Source organism: Vicia villosa, linkage group LG4 (genome assembly GCF_029867415.1).
Source record: "Vicia villosa cultivar HV-30 ecotype Madison, WI linkage group LG4, Vvil1.0, whole genome shotgun sequence".
Lineage (NCBI taxonomy): Eukaryota > Viridiplantae > Streptophyta > Magnoliopsida > Fabales > Fabaceae > Vicia > Vicia villosa.
The window spans coordinates 185,692,916-185,713,166 of record NC_081183.1 but is presented as its reverse complement, the minus strand read 5'-3'; the positions used below and the strand labels follow the sequence as shown (position 1 = coordinate 185,713,166).

General features: G+C 29.2%; 1 protein-coding gene across 1 annotated transcript; it reads left to right on the top strand.

Moving 5' to 3' along the window:
• The first annotated feature begins 11,856 nt into the window (after positions 1–11,856).
• Positions 11,857–18,358, top strand: LOC131596356 (probable histidine kinase 1). Its single transcript, XM_058868985.1, has 12 exons — positions 11,857–12,138; positions 12,371–13,381; positions 13,638–13,694; positions 13,958–14,185; positions 14,276–14,369; positions 14,480–14,686; positions 14,767–14,947; positions 15,056–15,426; positions 15,551–15,654; positions 15,767–16,543; positions 16,747–16,911; positions 17,121–18,358. The coding sequence occupies exons 2-12, from the start codon at positions 12,647–12,649 to the stop codon at positions 17,241–17,243; spliced, it is 3,042 nt and encodes a 1,013-aa protein (XP_058724968.1). The 5' UTR covers positions 11,857–12,138; positions 12,371–12,646; the 3' UTR covers positions 17,244–18,358.
• The last annotated feature ends 1,893 nt before the right edge of the window (positions 18,359–20,251 follow it).

Sequence of the window (20,251 nt, the reverse complement as noted above, 5' to 3'; positions counted from 1 at the left end):
GATTATACTCATTGTACATTGGAGCCTCTTTTTTGAAGGGAATTGGAAGCATGCACCTAAGCTTTGGATCAAACTAATTTTCTCTTGAAAAGCAAGTTGTAATAAAAATTATTAGATTTTGTCACAAAAATTATTAGATTAAATTTATAAAGTATTTAGGAGGCTAGATGATGTAGGTTGGTACATGTACTGTATTGTACTGTGTCTTTTTAATGGAGAGCTATGAGTTAGAAAAATCTCACTTAGGGCATTATTTTTAAATCAATTAAATACATTATTAAATGTTTGTATTTTTTTTTTTAAATTGTATGGTTACAATGTTTTAATATGTGAATTATTACGTCAATAATATTATTAATGCATTTGTTATAAAAAAAAATTGACATGTGTTATTTTAAATTTCTAACCTAAATTAAATTATCACAAAAAAGAAAACCTTAACCTAAATAGTGTGTTTTCTCTATCTTAATTTTAATATAACTAATAATGGGAAAGTATGGGGCAAAAACAAAATCCGGAAAGGTGTTCTCCACTTCATTTTGTTGATCATGATATGTTGTTAAGAGTAATTCAAAAATAAATGTAACTAAATTAAGTAAGTGTCAATTGATGCGGATTAAAGTATGATTAAACTTAATAAAGAATGTGTAAAGTGCACCTTCTAGCAACAATGTTAGATTGCCTAAAAAACAGAGCTAAGCCTACAATGTTAGATTAATTAGATATTTAGTGGATATAGTTATATTATACATGTGATTTATACTTTTTGATATAATTAGATATTGTTAATACATTATATTTTACAAATTAGTTAAAATCTTTTACTTTAATTATCATCACTATATAAAATGCATTTTCAATTTTTCTGTCATTTGTTATTATATTTAAATATAAGATACTTTGATTTTTTCATATACTTTTTTTATAAGATTTTTGAATTTTTTTTAAAGTGCATTATATATATATATATATATATATATATATATATATATATATATATATATATATATATATATATATATATATATATTTCCCTTATTTAAATATTAATTAATTTTTTTAAAAGAATAAATTTATATAAATAGTTAAAACATTCAATAAACTTTTTGTGATTTTTCTATTTTGTTTCTAGTTAGATCATTATTTTTAAAACTAACTCCGACAGTCAACACAATTGAGTGGTTGATGGTCGAATTAGAGAATCAATTATTGAGTTGTATGTTTGACTCAGACAAAATCGAATGAATAAGTGACATAAATTAATCTTGCTAATAAAATTATATAAATACTAAATTTAATTGAACATGATTCAATCTCTAAAAAAATCCTTAAAATATATGATATATAAAAAATAAAAATATTGTAGATTAAATTGATTTTTTTAAAAAAAAACTTAGGTGAACAAAGATAAAAGGAGATTTTAATTTTTATAATTTTCGAAAATTTTAATTTCTTAAATTGATTTATTTTTTTAAAATTTTATTTTCTTTAATTTTTTTTATAATGATCAATATTTCATTTCTTAAAGGTAAATAAATTAGATTTTGTAGATTCCAACCGCATTAGAGCATCTCCAATGGTGGTATTTTTTAAGGAGTTCTCCAACTAGACATCAATATAATAATTAAATATTGAATCAAAATGCCATGTCATAGTAGAGTTGTATTGCAATGCAACTAGTAAAAAATTGTGGTACCCAATCAAATTAATTTATGAGGTAAAGTTGTGGGACCCATTTGAATTACACTAATAAAATAAATATTAAATAAATTATTTTGAGATGATATGGCTGGTGGGACCCATAGAAAACTCAAAAATGGATTGCACCATTGGAGATGGTCTTATTTTTTGCATAATTATCAACTAAATTAATTTAATTAGATAAAATAGTGTCATTTTCATTTTTAAGGAAAAAAAAGGAAAATGTTAACCTCTCTCCTGTTTGTAAAATTCACGATTAGTCGATTTTGATCAATTCACATTAGGTTCCACCGATTTGATTGACCAATCCAATATTCAAATCAATTACCTCTCAACTTCTCAACCAAAAGCATAGTTACTTTACTAATGTGAATTTAGGGTTCACTACCTACACTTAAGAATCGATAGTGTAATTGAGTAAAACAAAATACTAATTCAACTTTTCAGGATTCTTCATGTAATTAAACATATGTGGTCAGATCCATGAAAATAAAAATTTAATTTAAAGGAAACTAACGTGAATTTGCACCATATTATAAGGTTAATTGGATTTGCATCTAATTTGTTCACTCATATAACACAAGACCGTCTAGAAAACAAGTAAAGGGGAATGCATCACTTTAACCAAAAAACAACGTATTCCGTTTATTAGGGATGTTTTGTCCAAAGCAATATAACTTTTAAGAAAGCTTTTTAGTTATTGCAAAAAAATAATCTAAACAACAAAATTACTATTTAGGGATGCTATCAAAGCTGATTTGGTGTTAGAGGACACAATTCTAGTGTTGACATAAATTTCATTACTATAGATTATTCACATGATAAAGTACTAATTTGCATTAGTGGTGGGAACAATTCTTCAAAGTATGGAGTTGTCCCTCTAACATGTATTTGTGTGCTCCTTATTCAAGTACCATGCATCAACATAATACTCATAATACAAGTATATATAGCTGCCTTTTGATTTAACAATGTACAATCAAATTGATCATTGGAAGCCACAACATACTATCAAGCAATGAAAACTCGTCTTATTTAATTGAATTCATTGTAGTTATTCGAAACTATGGAGATTGCTTTTGAGAAAGGTTGTTGTAGACTTTGGATTGAAATAGACTCAATTTTAGTGGGTCAAGCTTTCTTTAAGCCGGCTTTAATTCTTTGGCAGATCAAAATCTATTGAATCAATTATATAAGTTTTTTTTTTGTGTCTAGGTAGTTTTTTTTCGCACATCTACGGTAACTCTTGTACGGATTTAATAGCAAATATAAATATTAATTATAACTGTCTCTTATTTTTTGATTCTATTCCTTTAAACATTAAGAAGGAATTTGTTCGTAAATCGTAATAAACTAATAATGCCTAGTTTTGAATTTTCTTGTTGATGAATTTTGTTATAGTCTCTTCATTTTTGTAATATTTCCGTTTTAATATACAAGGTTTTATTAAAAAGAAAAACACTATCAAACTGATTCCTATTTTTATTATTGAATTTGCAACTCGATCATGAACAAAGGAACAAGTTCTTGGATATGATGGTTAAAGGTCTATAAGGAAAATTAGAGTTACTTTGCGGAAGTTGTATTGGTGAAAATTGTTATGAAATGAATTTACGCAATTAAAAATAATTTTATGTAACGAATCAAACATCAAATTGGATAGGGATAACGTAAAAGTAATATACAACAATTCAAATAAGTAATTTGAATTCTATTAAACTAATCTATTTTACAATCTAAAATTACAGCTCCACAGTTTAATCAATAAAATTTAATATACAACAATTCAAATAAGTAATTTGAATTCTATTAAACTAATCTATTTTACAATCTAAAATTACAGCTCCACAGTTTAATCAATAAAATTTAGCTACGACAAGACATCAAAATGCTTATGCAATTTTGATCTCCCATTTTTTTATGTTTGATAAAACTCTGAGTATTTGAATTAACTCATAGGACTAGACTTTTTTATGCTTGATAATTTTTTTGAGTATTTGAGAATACATCTCGACTCTTTCAGACATACTTTCAACTCAGATATAATTTCATAAATACAAATAAGATGTCTGTTTAATGTATGTATATGGTAATACCACGACATCTACTTTCCTTTTCTAAAAAAAGAAGAAAGCTTCATAACTTGGCTTGTGGATATTAATCATTCTATCTAGAAGTGATGATTGAATGTTAACTGGCATTTCAATTTTAATATTCAAAAAAGAAAAAGCACATAACTATAAAAACCATACATTAATGTTATAAAATTCTTTAATACCCCAAAAATATTAATATTAATGCCAAATGTCATAAAAGTCAGCGTGCCACGTGGAAGTTGTTAGATTGATGTGGCTGTACGAATTCTATGAATAAATTAAACAGACTGTCACATGAAAATGGCTAATTTGACAGAGTTCAACAAGCAGACACAACATAACAGAATATGGCTTAGTTGTTCAAATGCATTAACAAATAACAAAATATGGATTTAATATATTTTATAATATAGACAAATTTATAATACTCCCATGTCTATCCAACTATTTATTGCTAATAATATTATCATTTTTTTAGACAAGGACATCATTTTATTATTCAGCAGGATTCCTTCATATGTTAGATATTTTCATTTTTTTAATTAGGATAAAAAATATATGTATTTAATAACTTTTAAAAAAATATTTATTTCTTTTTTCTTTTTAATAACTATTTATAATTTAATTCAATAAGGTATAGATTCAAGCAACTTTTATGTATATATACTCTATAAAGAATTGCAAATAGTCCATACTATAAATTGCTAGAATAGTAGACTAATCAAGTACAAAGCAGTAAAGAGTACAAAGGCACATTCCTTAAAGCACACAAAAAACAATGCTAATAATCATACTACTTATGACCAAAACACTTTAGTATAATACATCACAAAAGGTAACCAAGTTGATCTATTAAAAATAGAAAGAAATAAAAACTAATGACAAACTTGTAAGCTACATCGACTTAGTTATTGTTCATGTATGAATTTACATGATAGATAATCTCATATGTTGTGATTTTTGCAATCAATGATTCTACTATGTTTCTTTGAATGAGTGAAATGCACTTGTAACAAATATAATGATCTCATGGATTAATATTCAAGAAGAAATTTGCATTTCGTCAATGACTCAATGGTGTATTACCTCAATTTCTAGCTGAAGATCGTGATTCTATTGTTTGAGATAAATGTAATACAATAATTATGTTATGGATCAACAAATCTATTGACCCTAACATTGTTTAAAGTATATCATGAATGGAAAATACGGTTGAGATTTAGAATGAATTAATGGATTGATTTTATTAAGGAGATGTCTTTAGAATTTCAAAAATTCAAGAAGAAATTTATTTAAAGAAAAATGGTTGCTCAATCTTTTATCATTACATAAAATTAAAGAAGCTATGGCAAGAATTGGACACTTTTCATTCAATTCTTGAATGTAGTTGTGAAACCTCTTGTCAAACAATTACCAAGATACACTTCCGAAAATTTCTAAAACTTACTCCTTGCTTATTTTTTATTTTTTTCCTCGTTGCATCATTTTATTTTGTTGAGGAGAGTATCTCATACAATCTTTATATTATTTGGATATCGTTATTGTGTTTTGCATTACTAAAAAAATTTGTTTTTAGTGACCAATTTAAAAATCTAAAAAGTAAAAAAATCGGTCACTAAAACATTTTGCAACCGATTTAGCGATCAGTTGAATTAATTACTTCTTTTAAAATAAGTGTCTTTGATGGAGAATCCATGAATATTCAAGTTGGGTTTTTAAGGGTAATGGTGTTTTGAACATGATTGTGATTTTTTTTTTTTGCATTATCATAAACACTCATTAAGCATAATCAAAGTATAAACAAAATAAAATAATTAAAAGTTAAAACATGGTTAAGCTCTTAAAGGTAGCCAACCATTGACATGTTACATTGTCTATTAATTTAACTAATAAAAACTTCTTATAAATAAACATGTGTGCAAAGTGACACATGAGATGGTAAAATAACATAACCAAACAAACGTAGCATGTTAACTACTCAAAACAAACTAATCCAAGATTAACAAAAGCTTGTCAGAGATAAACACACTTATTTAATTTCTTAAGAATCGATCTGTGCAAACCGTCCCAATGGTTGCTTATTTTGGGTTTCAAGTAAGGGTGGCAAAATGGATGGATTGGATGGATATGGATTTGATCCTTAATGGATGGATCAAACCAATCCATTAATCCATTATAATCCATTAAACTCTCTAAATAAAAATCCAATTCAATCCATCCATTAAGGAATAAAATCCATCCAATCCATCCATTAACAAATTTCTAATGGATGGATATCCATCCATCCAAAAGATAATTAAAAATATTTTATTATTTTTAAAATTTCATAAAAATAATAACTTACGTATTTTAAAATAGTTTTTTCGTTTTTCTGAAAAATAATTGATTTTTCGTTCTTCCGAAAAAATTTGAATTTTCGTTTTCTCAAAATAAACTCGATTTCTCGTTTTTCCAAAAAAAACTTGTGTTTTTCGTTTTTTTCGAAAAAACTCAATTTTTTCGTTTTTCTGAAGAAAAAAAACTCGATTTTTCGTTTTTCTGAAAAAGACTCGTTTTTTTGTTTTCCCAAAAAAAGCTCGATTTTTTTCGTTTTTCCGAAAAAAAACTCGATTTTTTCGTTTTCCGAAAAAAACTCGATTTTTTCATTTTTCTGAAAAAAAAATTCGACTTTATTGTTTTTTGAGAAAAACCTGATTTTTTCCGTTTTTCGGAAAAACACGATTTTGTCGTTTTTCGGAAAAAACTAGGTTTTTTCGTTTTTTTGAAAAAACTTGATTTTTCCGTTTTTCTGAAAAAACCCGATTTTTTTGTTTTCTCGAAAAAACTGGATTTTTTTGTTTTTCGTAAAAATACGATTTTTTTCGTTTTTTCGGAAAAAAATTCGATTTTTCAATTTTCTGAAGAAACTCGTAAATAATTTTAACTATTTAAAGTATAAAATAAAAATAATCCATTGGATTATCAAAATGTGTTGGATGGATTGGATCCATCCATGTATATAAATGGATGGATTTAATCCATCCATTAACTTAATTTTTTATTTGGTGGATGGATTGGATAGATTTTTTGGTGGATGGATTGGATGGATTTTAGGGTAACGGATCCAATTGTCACCCCTAGTTTCAAGTGCAATGCACCATATCACAAACAAAAGTAAAATAGTTAACAAAAACATGAAGCTTAGATCTATCATGTGGAGTAGTGTTTCAGTTAAACCCACAACACTACTATAGCGCGTCATTCCACGCGTCGCGCCACCATTACACGTGTCATATTGAAAATGGCGGGGAACATATAGCTACATTTGGATTTTAAAAACTTCAAACCCCATAAGAATAAAAATACTGAAGTGTTATTATTGATTAAAAAACGCATAAGAATAAAAATACATAATGCATTTAATTTAATTTACATGCGTCACTGTTACAATTAATAATTAATAATTTTATGAGGAGGGATATATATATATATATATATATATATATATATATATATATATATATATATATATATATATATATATATATATATATATATATATATATATATAGGACATATGATATCGTATGAGAATGTCCTTTTTATATGAGAATGCGAGAATGAATCTGAAACATTAGATTTTAAAATAAATGGTGAAGATTATGTGTAAATTTTTCTCTCTCTCTCCTACATCATTTATTTTAATAATGGAGGAGAGATAACAAAATATTCACATATAATATCCACCATTTATTTTAAAATCTAACGGTTCAGATTCATTTTCACATTCTCATATATAAAAGACAATCACATTATATATATATATATATATATATATATATATATATATATATATATATATATATATATATATATATATATATATATATATATATATAGAGAGAGAGAGAGAGAGAGGAGAGTTATATTGACTCCAAGAGTAAGTGTTCAACACTTACTCCAAATCATAACCATTGATTTTCATTAATCTAACGGTTTTAATTGATCATTTAATCTAATTATTTTTGGAAATATTTTTTTATATAAAATTTTAATTAAAACCGTTGGATTAATGATAATCAATGGTTATGATTTGGAGTAAGTGTTGAACACTTACTCTTGGAGTCAATATAACCCTCCTTTTATATATATATATATATATATATATATATATATATATATATATATATATATATATATATATATATATATATATATATATATATATGGAAGTTATATGAGAATGTGAGAATGTAATAACAACCATTAAATTTATATTTAATGATTGAGATTAAAAGATATTTTTTGAAATTTGATTAATAATTTATTTTTCTACTTAATGACACGTGATTTAGTGAAGATCACAATTTAATCTCAACCATTCCTTTTTAAATATGATAATTCTTATTCATTCTTACATTCTCATATAACTTATTCATTCTCAATATATATATATATATATATATATATATATATATATATATATATATATATATATATATATATATATATATATATATATATATATATATATATATATATATATATATATATAGGGGACGACTCAAGTGAGAACACTTGGTTATTATGAGAAATGAGAACAATGAATCACAACCATTAGATTTAGATTTGTTGATTTTAATGGGCAGGATATGATTCTCTTTCTATGTTGATTTAAAATAAATAATAAGAATCATAGAAAGAGAAAGAAATCTTGTCCATTAAAATCAACAAATCTAAATCTAATGGTTGTGATTCATTGTTCTCATTTCTCATAATAACCAAGTGTTCTCGCCTGAGTCGTCCCCTATATATATATATATATATATATATATATATATATATATATATATATATATATATATATATATATATATATATATATATATATATATATATATATATATATATATATATATATATATATATATATATATATATATATATATATATATGGAAGTTTATATTTGAATCACATAGTTAACTTATAAACATAGTTAACTACAATTCAATGAAATTTTGTAGTTTCCATCTCCTTTCATGTTGATTCTAATATATTTAATGAAACCACAAAATTTTGACATTGAACTTAATTAAATGTGATCAATATATCAAATATATATAGCTTCTACTACAAACCACAACAAACCGATAACTAAGTACCTGTCGACAGGGAAATTGCTTAACTAAAATTTTAAAACATGATAATCAAGTCCTCATGCTAGAAATTTTTTTTAGCAAGTGATTAATAATATGCTAGAAGTATACATGAATAACATGATAATTAAGTCCTAAAAGGAAGAACTACGTAAAAGTCGTTTTATTAGTATATTCAATAGAGCACAACAATACAACATAAGGCTGACCCGGAGAAGTACACATTTGGGATCAAATCTGATAAACTATTAGGATTTAATTTTTCTTACAAAAAAGGGGATTATAGAAAACCTAGAAAAAATGCGACACCATCATAAAGATGGAGACCCTGCCCACAAAATAAATAATAATAAAGTCGAACGAGATGCTCACCGTCATTAACAGATTCATTTCCAGATACACCCAACACACCCTTATGTTTTACAGACTCCTAAGAAATGAATTATAGTTCGAGTCAACGCTAGAGTGGAGATAAGCCTTCACACAAATGAAGCACACTCTTTCCAAACCTACAGTCCTTTTGAGACGTATGGCGGAAGATACCTTATTCATATACTTGGAAGTATCAATAAAAGCAGTGATCAATATCCTCATGATAAAGGTAAGTACCAACCAGATCCAAAATTATTTCATCTCCAAGGCGTTAATTGGTCATGAAACTCATTACCAAAAGATCGAGAAAATTTATTTTGCTATAGTAATAACTTCAAGAAAATTGCGACATTACTTATTAGCCCACTCAATAATAGTCTAAAATGACCAACCTTTAAAACAAGTAATATTTTGGTTAGATTTAACAAGGTTGATGACGAAGTAGTCTATAAATATTTTAGATTTTAACATCTCTTTCGAGTCCATAAAGACCCTAAAAGAACAAGTCTTTGATGATTTTTTTGTAAAATTAACTTCGGCCACATCTGAACCATGCACGAAGGGGATCGTCTTTACAAAAGGTTCATCAAATAGTAAAGGAAGTGGAACCAGTTTCATCCTCAAGAGTGACAAGGGGCTTGTATTGGAAGTTCCTCTATGCTTTAACTTCTCTGCCGCAAACAATCGAGCCAGATACAAACCTTCATCGTCGAAATCACTTTAGCATCATAGATAAGAGTATAATAAGTCAAACTACACACATATTCTTATCTAGTGGTCTCACAAATCAAGGGAGACACACATCCCAATGATCAATTATTACAAAAGTACGCAACCATGGTAAAGAGAAACTGAGCTCATTAAAGGCATATGAGTTTGCACATATGCCAAGAAAGCAGAATACAAGGGCATATGTCTTATCAAAGCCAACAAGTACAAGAATAAAAGGCATCAATCATTCTTTCAAGTATTGTCGATTTAAAGTATTGTAGATTGACCTATAAATTAACAAGTCTTTTAAACGTGTTTTGTCCTCGCTGTACACTTTTTAGAAGGTTGCCTATTCAAATAGTATTTCAAGTCAATCGCACTTAGTTGTGGAGTTCATATGACATGAGTCGCTGAAAAAATACACGTTATTGATATAAGTAGTACAAACAAAGTATTGCACGAACTTAACCTTAGGATCCATTTTTTCCTATATGATTTCAAATTATTGCACGAACTTAATCTTACGATCTTTTTCTTTCTATGTGATTTCTGCTCATCCATGTCTCCATTTTTTTTAGCAGCTTCCAAGAACCGTTCATTATTGATATTTTGTTTACTTGCGGTCACTTCTCATCCTCGTCAGTTTCAGGCGACACATGCCCACCAATTTTCCTTTGATTTGTCTTCGAATAACATCAACTTAAAAGAGGTATGCTCTAATACCACTTACAATCTTTTAGACAACTTTAAAGATTGTTGAAAGACTTTACAAACTAATACGAGTTTTTTCAGTATGGTTTGTCCTATTTTTTTACATTATCAAGTTAAAAAATTTAACTCAATAAATCATAATTATACATGTGATTTTAGAAATAATTAGAATTAAAGTCAATAATCTTATAATTAATCGATATTATAAAATATTGGCTTAAATGCACTTTTGGTTCTGTAAGTTAGCAAGTTTTTTATTTTCGTTCATGTAAGTTTGTTTTTGCGCCTGAGTCCCTATATCTTACTTTTTGCTTGCGGTTTAGTCCCTAAAGTCAAAATCCGCAGGAAAATCTGCAGGTTTCTTGCGGATTTTTCTGTGCATTTTCCTGCGGATTTTGATTTTAGGGATTAAAACGAACGCGAAAATAAAATATGGACTCTGACCAAATAAAAAAACTTACATAGACGAAAATCAAAAACTCGCTAATTTAGAGACAAAAAATACATTTAAACCTAAAATCTTTATAATAATACATATAAACTAAATCTTAAAATTAACTCAAAAACAAATGTATTAGTATTATAATATTTAAAACAACCTATACAAAAACTTATCTGATAATAAAGATAATATTAAAAAAAGTGGTACAGAGTACATAACAAGACATTATTTTTTTTTTTTTGCTATTTGCACCGGTGTCGACCCACCACAGGTGGGCCACTAATCCGGCTCGTGTGGAGAGGCATGCACACTGGCCAAGCAAGATTGTTCCGCCTGGGAATCGAACTCGGTATTCCCCGAGTACGTCCTTGGACGTCATAACAAGACATTATTAGACATATGATTAAATTTCTTTATTTGTAAGATATTAAATAAATATTAATATTCTTGCATGGCTGTAATTTGCTAACTCCTATAATTTTGGCTTCATGATGTTTCAGCAGGTTGCAAGAAAAAGAAAAAACTCTGAACAGTGAAAGTGACGTTCTGACTTCACAATACGACACGTGTAAGACAACTAGAACAATTTCAATTTTTCTATGATATTTGACTCTTAATGCACATGGTTGCTTGGGTTTCTGTTGTATTAAATTTTGTGTTTTTATAAAGTTTTTCTCTTTACATCACAAGTTTACTTTACAATTACAATCATATGATATGCATATGTATATGCTGTCTTCTCTTTCTCTCTCTAGTTTCTCTCTCCTCTTTTGTTATTGTTTTGTTTCAACATTGTGTCCACTTCATGCTTTTGACTCTAAAGTGGAAAGAGATTCTCAGATCCATAAGGAGAAAAAAACTTTTAGACATTGTCACCATCAACTTTTTTTGTCACTAGTTTTAATTCTATTAATTAAGTTTCAAGCTTTTTCAACAATTCATCTTCATGAATGATTCACAATATAACTTGTAAGATTGGTTTTCTTTTCATCTATGCATTCCATGTGTTTGATTTTAATCCCAAGTGTACTCAATTTCAATTCTTGTATTTTTCTCCCTTCCTTTGTGTTTTTGAATGTGTGAATGTTTTTTATTTTCAGACTTGTTTGTGATAATGGAATTTGATCAATCAATCATCTAACTAACCATCTTTGAGATTTTCAAAATGTGTATTGATTTTTGTGTTTTTGTGTTTTTCTAGGTGATGATGATTTACAACTATTTGGACTGAAATTTCTTGAGATGCAAGTGCTATGGAATTGAAGTTGAGATCAAAAGCTGTATATTTATAGAAAGGAAAATTGGATTTAGATTGTTTAATAACTTAAAAATCACGGTGAGAAATCACGGTTGGAAATCAGGTAGGACAGAAGCTACACATACCAGCTTCTCAAAATCACGGTGAAAAGGGTGTTAAACGTGCGGTAGAGGTGACCCACTGGGTTGCCAAACATAGACTAAGTGAGGTTTGGTTCAAATGGTTTGTGAGATGGAGAGTGATTGTATTGAAGACGACATGATGGAAATTGAAGTTTTACCATCAATGTGGCCAGAGGATGTTGGAACTGATGTTGGAAAACAGTTCAACATAGAAAAACCAGGAAGAGATCAAGATATGTTGGAAGAAGTAACAATCTTAGAAGAACCAGCTATAGCTGATTTTCAAAGATTAATGGAGCTTACAAATTATACAGAAAAAGGGTCATCTCAATTGGCTTATTTAATGAAACATTGGGAGTATAAGCAGGCGAATGCGGTTCGGCTTCTCCGAGAAGAGCTCGACAATCTTAGTAAACAAAGGAAGGAAGTTGAGCTTAGAAAATTGGAGATACTTAAAGATAATAATCGGTTCGAGGAAGAGAGTTACGGTGGAGATAAACGTCCGGTTTCGATATTGGATGATGTTTACTACACGTGGCAAGATCTACCGGTTGCGATAAGGAAAAGTGATGTTGTTGTTCAAAATAAGAGAATTGAAATTGAGGCTGAGTATGATACTGTTGTTTACTGGAAACATCGGTCGCAAGATTTGGAAAAACAGTTGGAGGCAAGTATTCGGAGAGAGGAAATATTAAAGGAGAAGTTACAAGAAAGTATAGAGACTATTGAAAGACAATCTTCACCTGTGGAGGAACTGTCACAGATTCTTAAAAGAGCAGATAATTTCTTACATTTTATACTTCAAAATGCACCTGTTGTTATTGGCCATCAGGTATATTACAGTGAGTATTGTGTTTATTTCTTCTTTATCTTAAATTACTTATAAAAAAATCTTGATGTTTGGCATTAAGATCTGTGTATTGGATTATTTTCTTCACTAGTCTAAGTTCTAAATGATTTATTATTACATGGTTATATCTTTTTTATTGTAGTTTTAGTTGATTCGTTATTTTGAATGCTGAATTTGTGTTTTCCATTGTATTGATTCTCTCAATCTACAAAGGGCTGACTCTGATAATTTGTTCCAGGACAAAGAGTTGCGCTATCGTTTTATCTATAATCATTTTCCAAGCTTACAAGAGGAGGTAATGATTTCTTTTGAAGCTCTTGTTGCAAAGTTATAAGATTGAGTTGCGATAAGTTGTTTTCCAGCTTATTTTCATAAGCTTTCCAGAATAGCTTATGAAAACGATTTTGACTCTATTTTATCTTTCGATGTTGAGCTAACTTATATATAAGCACTTATATGATAAGTGACTTATATAATAAGTGATTATGCTATAACGCTAAATATTGTTGTTTATCAAGACAGGATTCATAAGTTATTTAACTTGTACATATTTTCCAGGATATCATAGGAAAAACGGATGTCGAAATTTTCACGGGATCAGGTGTTAAGGAATCTCAAGATTTCAAAAGAGAAGTAATGGAGAAAGGAGTAGCTGCAAAAAAAGAAATCACTTTTGAGACAGAACTATTTGGAGCCAAGACATTTTTGATATATGTAGAACCTGTGTTTAGCAAAACAGGGGAAACAATTGGAGTAAACTATATGGGAATGGAAATAACAGATCAGGTAAAAATCGTTGTTTTGGTTTTTGAAAGTACTTATTTGCAATCTTATTCTTCTTGTGAAGAGAATATTCATAATTTCGAAAAACCGCAGGTGAGAAAAAGAGAAAGAATGGCTAAGCTAAGGGAAGAAATTGCAGTTCAGAAAGCTAAGGAAACAGAACTTAATAAAACCATTCACATTACAGGTTTGCTTAGTCATTCACGCCGAATCCTGATTAAAAAATTTGTGTGTTACAATTTAATTTGCTTAAGATAGCAAGAAGCTTATTATAGTTTTCTTGATTCATTGTAATAGAGGAGACTATGAGAGCAAAACAAATGTTGGCAACAATGTCTCATGAGATAAGATCACCACTTTCTGGTGTTGTTAGCATGGCTGAAATTCTCACTACAACAAAACTTGATAGGGAGCAAAGACAGCTCTTGGATGTCATGATATCTTCAGGAGATTTGGTTCTTCAACTTATAAATGACATACTTGATCTTTCCAAAGTCGAGTCAGGTTAGAAATCTCCTTTATAGTTGTTTGTTATTATTAACTTATTCAAATACTGATTTTTTATATTCACAAATTATCTTTAGGAGCTATGAAATTGGAAGCTACAAAATTCAGGCCAAGAGAGGTAGTAAGGCATGTTCTCCAGACAGCTGCAGCATCATTGCAGAAAATGTTAACATTGGAAGGGGATATAGCAGATGATATACCTATTGAGGTCACCGGAGATGTTTTAAGGATTCGGCAGATTCTCACAAATTTAGTCAGGTACTTTGATTTATGTAATTGGTAATATCGAGTTAATACCAAATTTCGTTTGTGCTTCCTTCTCTTCCACTTGATATTATATTTCTGATTATATATTTTTTTTTGCAGCAATGCTGTCAAGTTTACACATCAAGGCAAAGTTGGTATAAACCTTTATGTTGTTCCAGAGCCATCATTTGCCAAATCAGAAGAATGCCACCAAAAGGTGACAGAAGACCAATCAACTGTTTCTTCAAATGGATTGAAGGAAGAAAAACAGACATCATCACCAAGAAGTACTAGATGCGATCAAAATCTTATTGATGGTAAAAAACACACTGACCAACCAATCCAGAATCAAGCATTTAGCAACGAATGTAGTAGATCTTCGGCCAACAGTGAATGCTCAATGAATGATGATACTGAGGAGCAAACTCATTCAACTGAAACAACAGTGTGGATACGTTGCGATGTATTTGACACAGGAATTGGTATACCAGGTATGTATTAGTGTTCCTTCTTTTTGCTTAGAATTAATTATATTTTGTATTCATATAGTTAAGTTTGATTTTTGATTAGCACATGTGCTTAATATTTTTTTCTTGATGTAATAATGTGATACAGAAAAGGCTATACCTACTTTATTTAGAAGGTACATGCAAGTCAGTGCAGACCATGCTCGAAAATATGGAGGCACGGGTCTAGGATTAGCAATATGCAAACAACTGGTAAACTCTTAATTCAAAGCAATTTTATTTGACAAAATATTGTCTTAATCTTTATTTTTCTGTATCTGATTATATATTACTCCTTGAAAATGATTTCGTTGGATTGGAACAGGTTGAGTTAATGGGTGGTCGCCTAACAGTAACTAGCAAAGAACATTGTGGTTCTACCTTCACATTCATACTACCATACAAGGTTTCAACAGCTTGTGATAATTCTGATGATCCAGATGACCTTTCAGATGTTGAGAATAATGAAGACGACACAACCGAGGGGTTCTTCCAATTCCAACCGCGAACATTAGGTTCGCTTTTCTCTTCTAATGGATCCACCAGGCCACACAGAATCTCACACAAGTTGAATGGTTTTCCAGATAACAACTCTTACTCAAACCTCTCTAGTAACATCAATTCAAATGGAACAAATTCAATTGAGGATGCATCTTCAGTTATTGTTAATGCTTCAGATATGTCTGAATCAACAAGTTCGTCAAGTCACTGCTCAGAAACAAAGCATGAATGTTTGGTTAATGGAAACAAACAGAATCATGATAATGATAAGGCACATGTTATGTTAGAAAACGGTACTGCGAACTCTAGTCAATATAAGGAAGCAGGTAGAGAAATGGACTTAGAAACAAAGTCAAGTGAACCACAGCAAACAACATGTCAAGGTCAAAGGAAGGAAGATAGTACTAGTAGCACCAGCACATCATCAGAAGTAACCAAATCGACGTTAAAGCCGAATATTCTTCTTGTTGAAGATAACAAAATTAATATCATGGTGACAAAGTCAATGATGAAGCAGCTAGGATATAGCATGGATGTTGTGAATAATGGTGTTGAAGCCATACGTGAGATTCAACGGCATTCTTATGACATAATTTTGATGGTAATTTCTTGAATCTTGAAGTTTATCTTAATGCAATTTTGCAATATAAATCTGCGACTAACTAGTCATATCCCAATTTGTGTTGGGTTTTTTCAATGAAATGTTTCTTTATTTTCACCAAGTCATATCTTTCACTTTGTTGCTTTTTCATAAAATTCAAAGACTGTGACTTTTGGTAATGGTTTGGTACTTGCAATTTACAGGATGTTTACATGCCAGTTATGAATGGTCTTCAAACAACAAAACTGATTAGATCTTATGAGGAATCAGGCAATTGGGATGCTGCAAGAGAAGCTGGAATTGAACCAAGTTTATCGACTTCAGATGATCATTCTGTACCACCTAAAAAGCGGATCCACATTGTCGCGGTGAGCATTTATCTATTAATCTTTAAAAATATACAAACAACTTATGAAGTCCTAGAGAGATTAATCTGCACAATTGCGCGCAAAGATATTTTGGTTTACCTTGAAAAACTTAGGAAGTGGTTTTTAATATTAGAACGAGCTAGTTTTTATAAAAAGACAACCTTTTAGTAGTATATTATCATTTTTCATATTATCTCATATCGATGCAGATGACAGCAAACACAATGTCAGAAAGTGCTGAAGAATGTTTCGCCAACGGTATGGACGCATTTGTGTCGAAACCAGTGACACTCCTAAAATTAAAAGAGTGTCTTGAAAAACATCTAAGGTGATATTCATGTAAATTTTACTTGTGTAAAAAGGAATAAGAGCCTAGGAAAGTTTTGCAAAAGAATGCATCATGTTCTTTTTCTCTTCATCGGCGTCATTGTATAGATCTAAATTATTCTTTATTAGTCCAATTTTTTCTAGTAGTTCTGAAGGGAGTGCTGCAAAAAATAGCTAGTATAGGACTAATTGGAGTGTGAACGTAGCAGTACAAAACCGTTTTCTAATAGGTTATGTATCGGGAAGCTTTGACCATTGATCAATGGTAATATTTATACAAAGGGAAGCTTCAGAGCTCTTTACCGAAAAGTCGAATAGATAACAGAAATACAACTAACATAACTAACTAACCATCAAAGAGGTATATTAGGTAGAGCTATAGCCTCGTCAAGCTGTCGCATATACCTTGAATTTTCAACCATGTCAATCTTGGATAATGAAGAGTGATAAGTGAAAGGCGGAACGAAGAGGTTTTGTGTGTGTGTGTCAGCAATTTGATTAGCAGAAGAGATTGGTATAGAAGATGAATGCAACACTTAACAGATTTTGTTACCAACAAGGTAATAATCTATTTCGATATGTTTTATGCGCTCATGAAAGGTTGGATTCCGAACTATTTGTATGGCTGAATGGTCGAATTGTTACTCAAAAAATTGGAACATGATTGAGACAAGAGTGTTGAAGATCTCACGACAAGAATGAAAAAAGCCACTCAGTTTGATGGTGACTTGTTTTTTTAATTTCCATGAAATTAAAACTAGATGAAGAAAGATTTAATATCTTGTTACAAATACGAGAGAACCCAAGTAAGATAGTATAGTGTTAGAATGCACTCCCCCCATCTCAACTTAAGTGACATTTTTATAAAGAAATCATATTAGATGACATTTTTTATTTTTTATTTTTTAATATAAGTTGTCTCCTAGTAAATACTGTGTATCACATCTTCTCCCAAAAAAATCTTTTTCAAATGTTTCATTTCTTCTTAAGCAAGACAGTGATGGTGTTTATTTTCGGTTGTAAATATTAGGCCATCTGATCACTATTATAAGCATATCTCTATATATATCTTATGACTTCAGCACAAGTGTCTTGGTCATCCTCATTTGAAAAAAAAAAATTACTGAGTCTTTAAAATTTAATATTTGTTAGTTTCCTAAAAATAACCAGTTTAATTTTCTTTAAAGACTCACTAGAATTTATGAACCATTTGATCTTATATATTTTGATGTTTGGGAACCGACCCCTGTTTCCAACATTTCTAATGTGAGTTGTTTTTTTTATATTATTGATGATTGTTCTTGAATAATTTGGATTTTAATTGATGAATAATTCAATTTTATAATATGGTACAAATATAATTTAGAAAAGGCATTAAAAGAATATGTTTTGAAAATGATAGAGAATATGATCCTCATAATTTTTCTTGCTATACAAGTTAACATGACATCTTCCATGATTCATATCCGTGGACACCCTACAACAAAACAAAATGGTGTCTCAGAGAAAAAACTTATTATTTATTTGAAGTTGTACGAGTTTTTCTCTTATAAATGTCTGTCCTTAAATTAGATTGGGGTGAAACGTTTTGAGCATTGATAATCTAATTACTCGTGTGGCAGCTTATATTATAAGTGATGTTAATCCTGTTTAGTTTAGGATCTCATATTTTCCTTTTGCTTCTATCTTGTAGAGTCTCAAATTTCAAGTATTTAAACGTGTTGCTTTTGTCCATATTTATAAGCAACACCAAACGTGTTTTTGTGTGTTATCGTCATTACAAAAAATTTACAAATGTTATCATCCTTCCAATCATAAGTCTTTTGCTTCTAAAAATGTTACCTTTCACAAAAATGTGTCTTACTTCATTCATCCTCAACCTTTGGGGGAGAGTGTGTATGACTCTGACTCTGAGTTTGAGTTTGTAATCCTTGGTCTTAACTTCTCTAAAACACCTATCTCAATTCATATTTTGGGCGAATATACTCTTATTCCTAGTATTGAGCTTGCTCCTAGTCTCGACCTTATCCTAATCTTGAGTCTACTCATAAACCTCAATTGTCATCTATTTTGAGTGAACCTGCTCTAGTCCTAGTCTTAAGTCAACTCCAAGTCACATTCTTCAGTCTACATATAGTCTTATTTCAATTTCTCGATTTCCATCTATTTTGCAAGAATCAAAATCTTTGACACCAATTATAGTGTATCGAAGAAAAAGTAAATTTGAACTGCTTCAAAAAAAAAAAAACTTCAATCGCCTGAGCAGGAGGTAAGTATTGAAAATGATTCCCCATATGAATGGTTCTTAAATTTATGATGTTAATGATATTGATTCATATAATTTATCAATTGCGTTGAGAAAATATAGAAGATTGTGTTCCTGATTATATAGATATCATATTTCTCAATATGTATTCTCTAAACATATTTTCACAATATATCAAGAGTTTTATTGTAACTCTAGATTTTGAGAGAATATCATCATTTATTGAAGAAGCATTGAAAAGTAAAAACAGAGTTCAAACTATGAGCGAGGAAATGAAACACTCGATAAAAATGGTACTTGAAAAATTGTTGAGATGAAGGGAGACAAGAAATCACCATAAAAAACACCATAAAAATAATTTTAAAAATAGAAAAAAATTAAAAGAAAAATATTAAATTTTATTTTAATTTAAAAGTAATAAAAATATACTACAAAAAAGAATTCGCAGCAAAGTCTGAAAAACATTTACGGTAAATTACCTGCAGATATTGTAGTATTTTGATTTTATTAAAAATACAATTTCCGCAAAATCCACATAAACATTTCCTGCGAAATTATCTGCAGATATTTTAATGAAGTTTGGGTTTTTTATTCACTATAATTTTCGCAGCAAGATCCGCAAGTATTCCTGCAAAATTTTCAGCTAAAACGTAATCCGCAGTAAAATTATTTTAATGTATAAAGCTGCAGGAAAATCCACGGATTATGTTCCATAGAAAATTTTGCAGGTAAGTGTATATTTCTAGT

Bases quoted from the DNA above. Each gene is read 5' to 3' on its own strand.
- LOC131596356 (XM_058868985.1), top strand. From the start codon at position 12,647: ATGGTTTGTGAGATGGAGAGTGATTGTATTGAAGACGACATGATGGAA. The intron at 14,186-14,275 runs GTAAAAATCGTT...GAAAAACCGCAG, and splicing joins GAATGGAAATAACAGATCAG to GTGAGAAAAAGAGAAAGAAT. The intron at 15,427-15,550 runs GTATGTATTAGT...AATGTGATACAG, and splicing joins CACAGGAATTGGTATACCAG to AAAAGGCTATACCTACTTTA.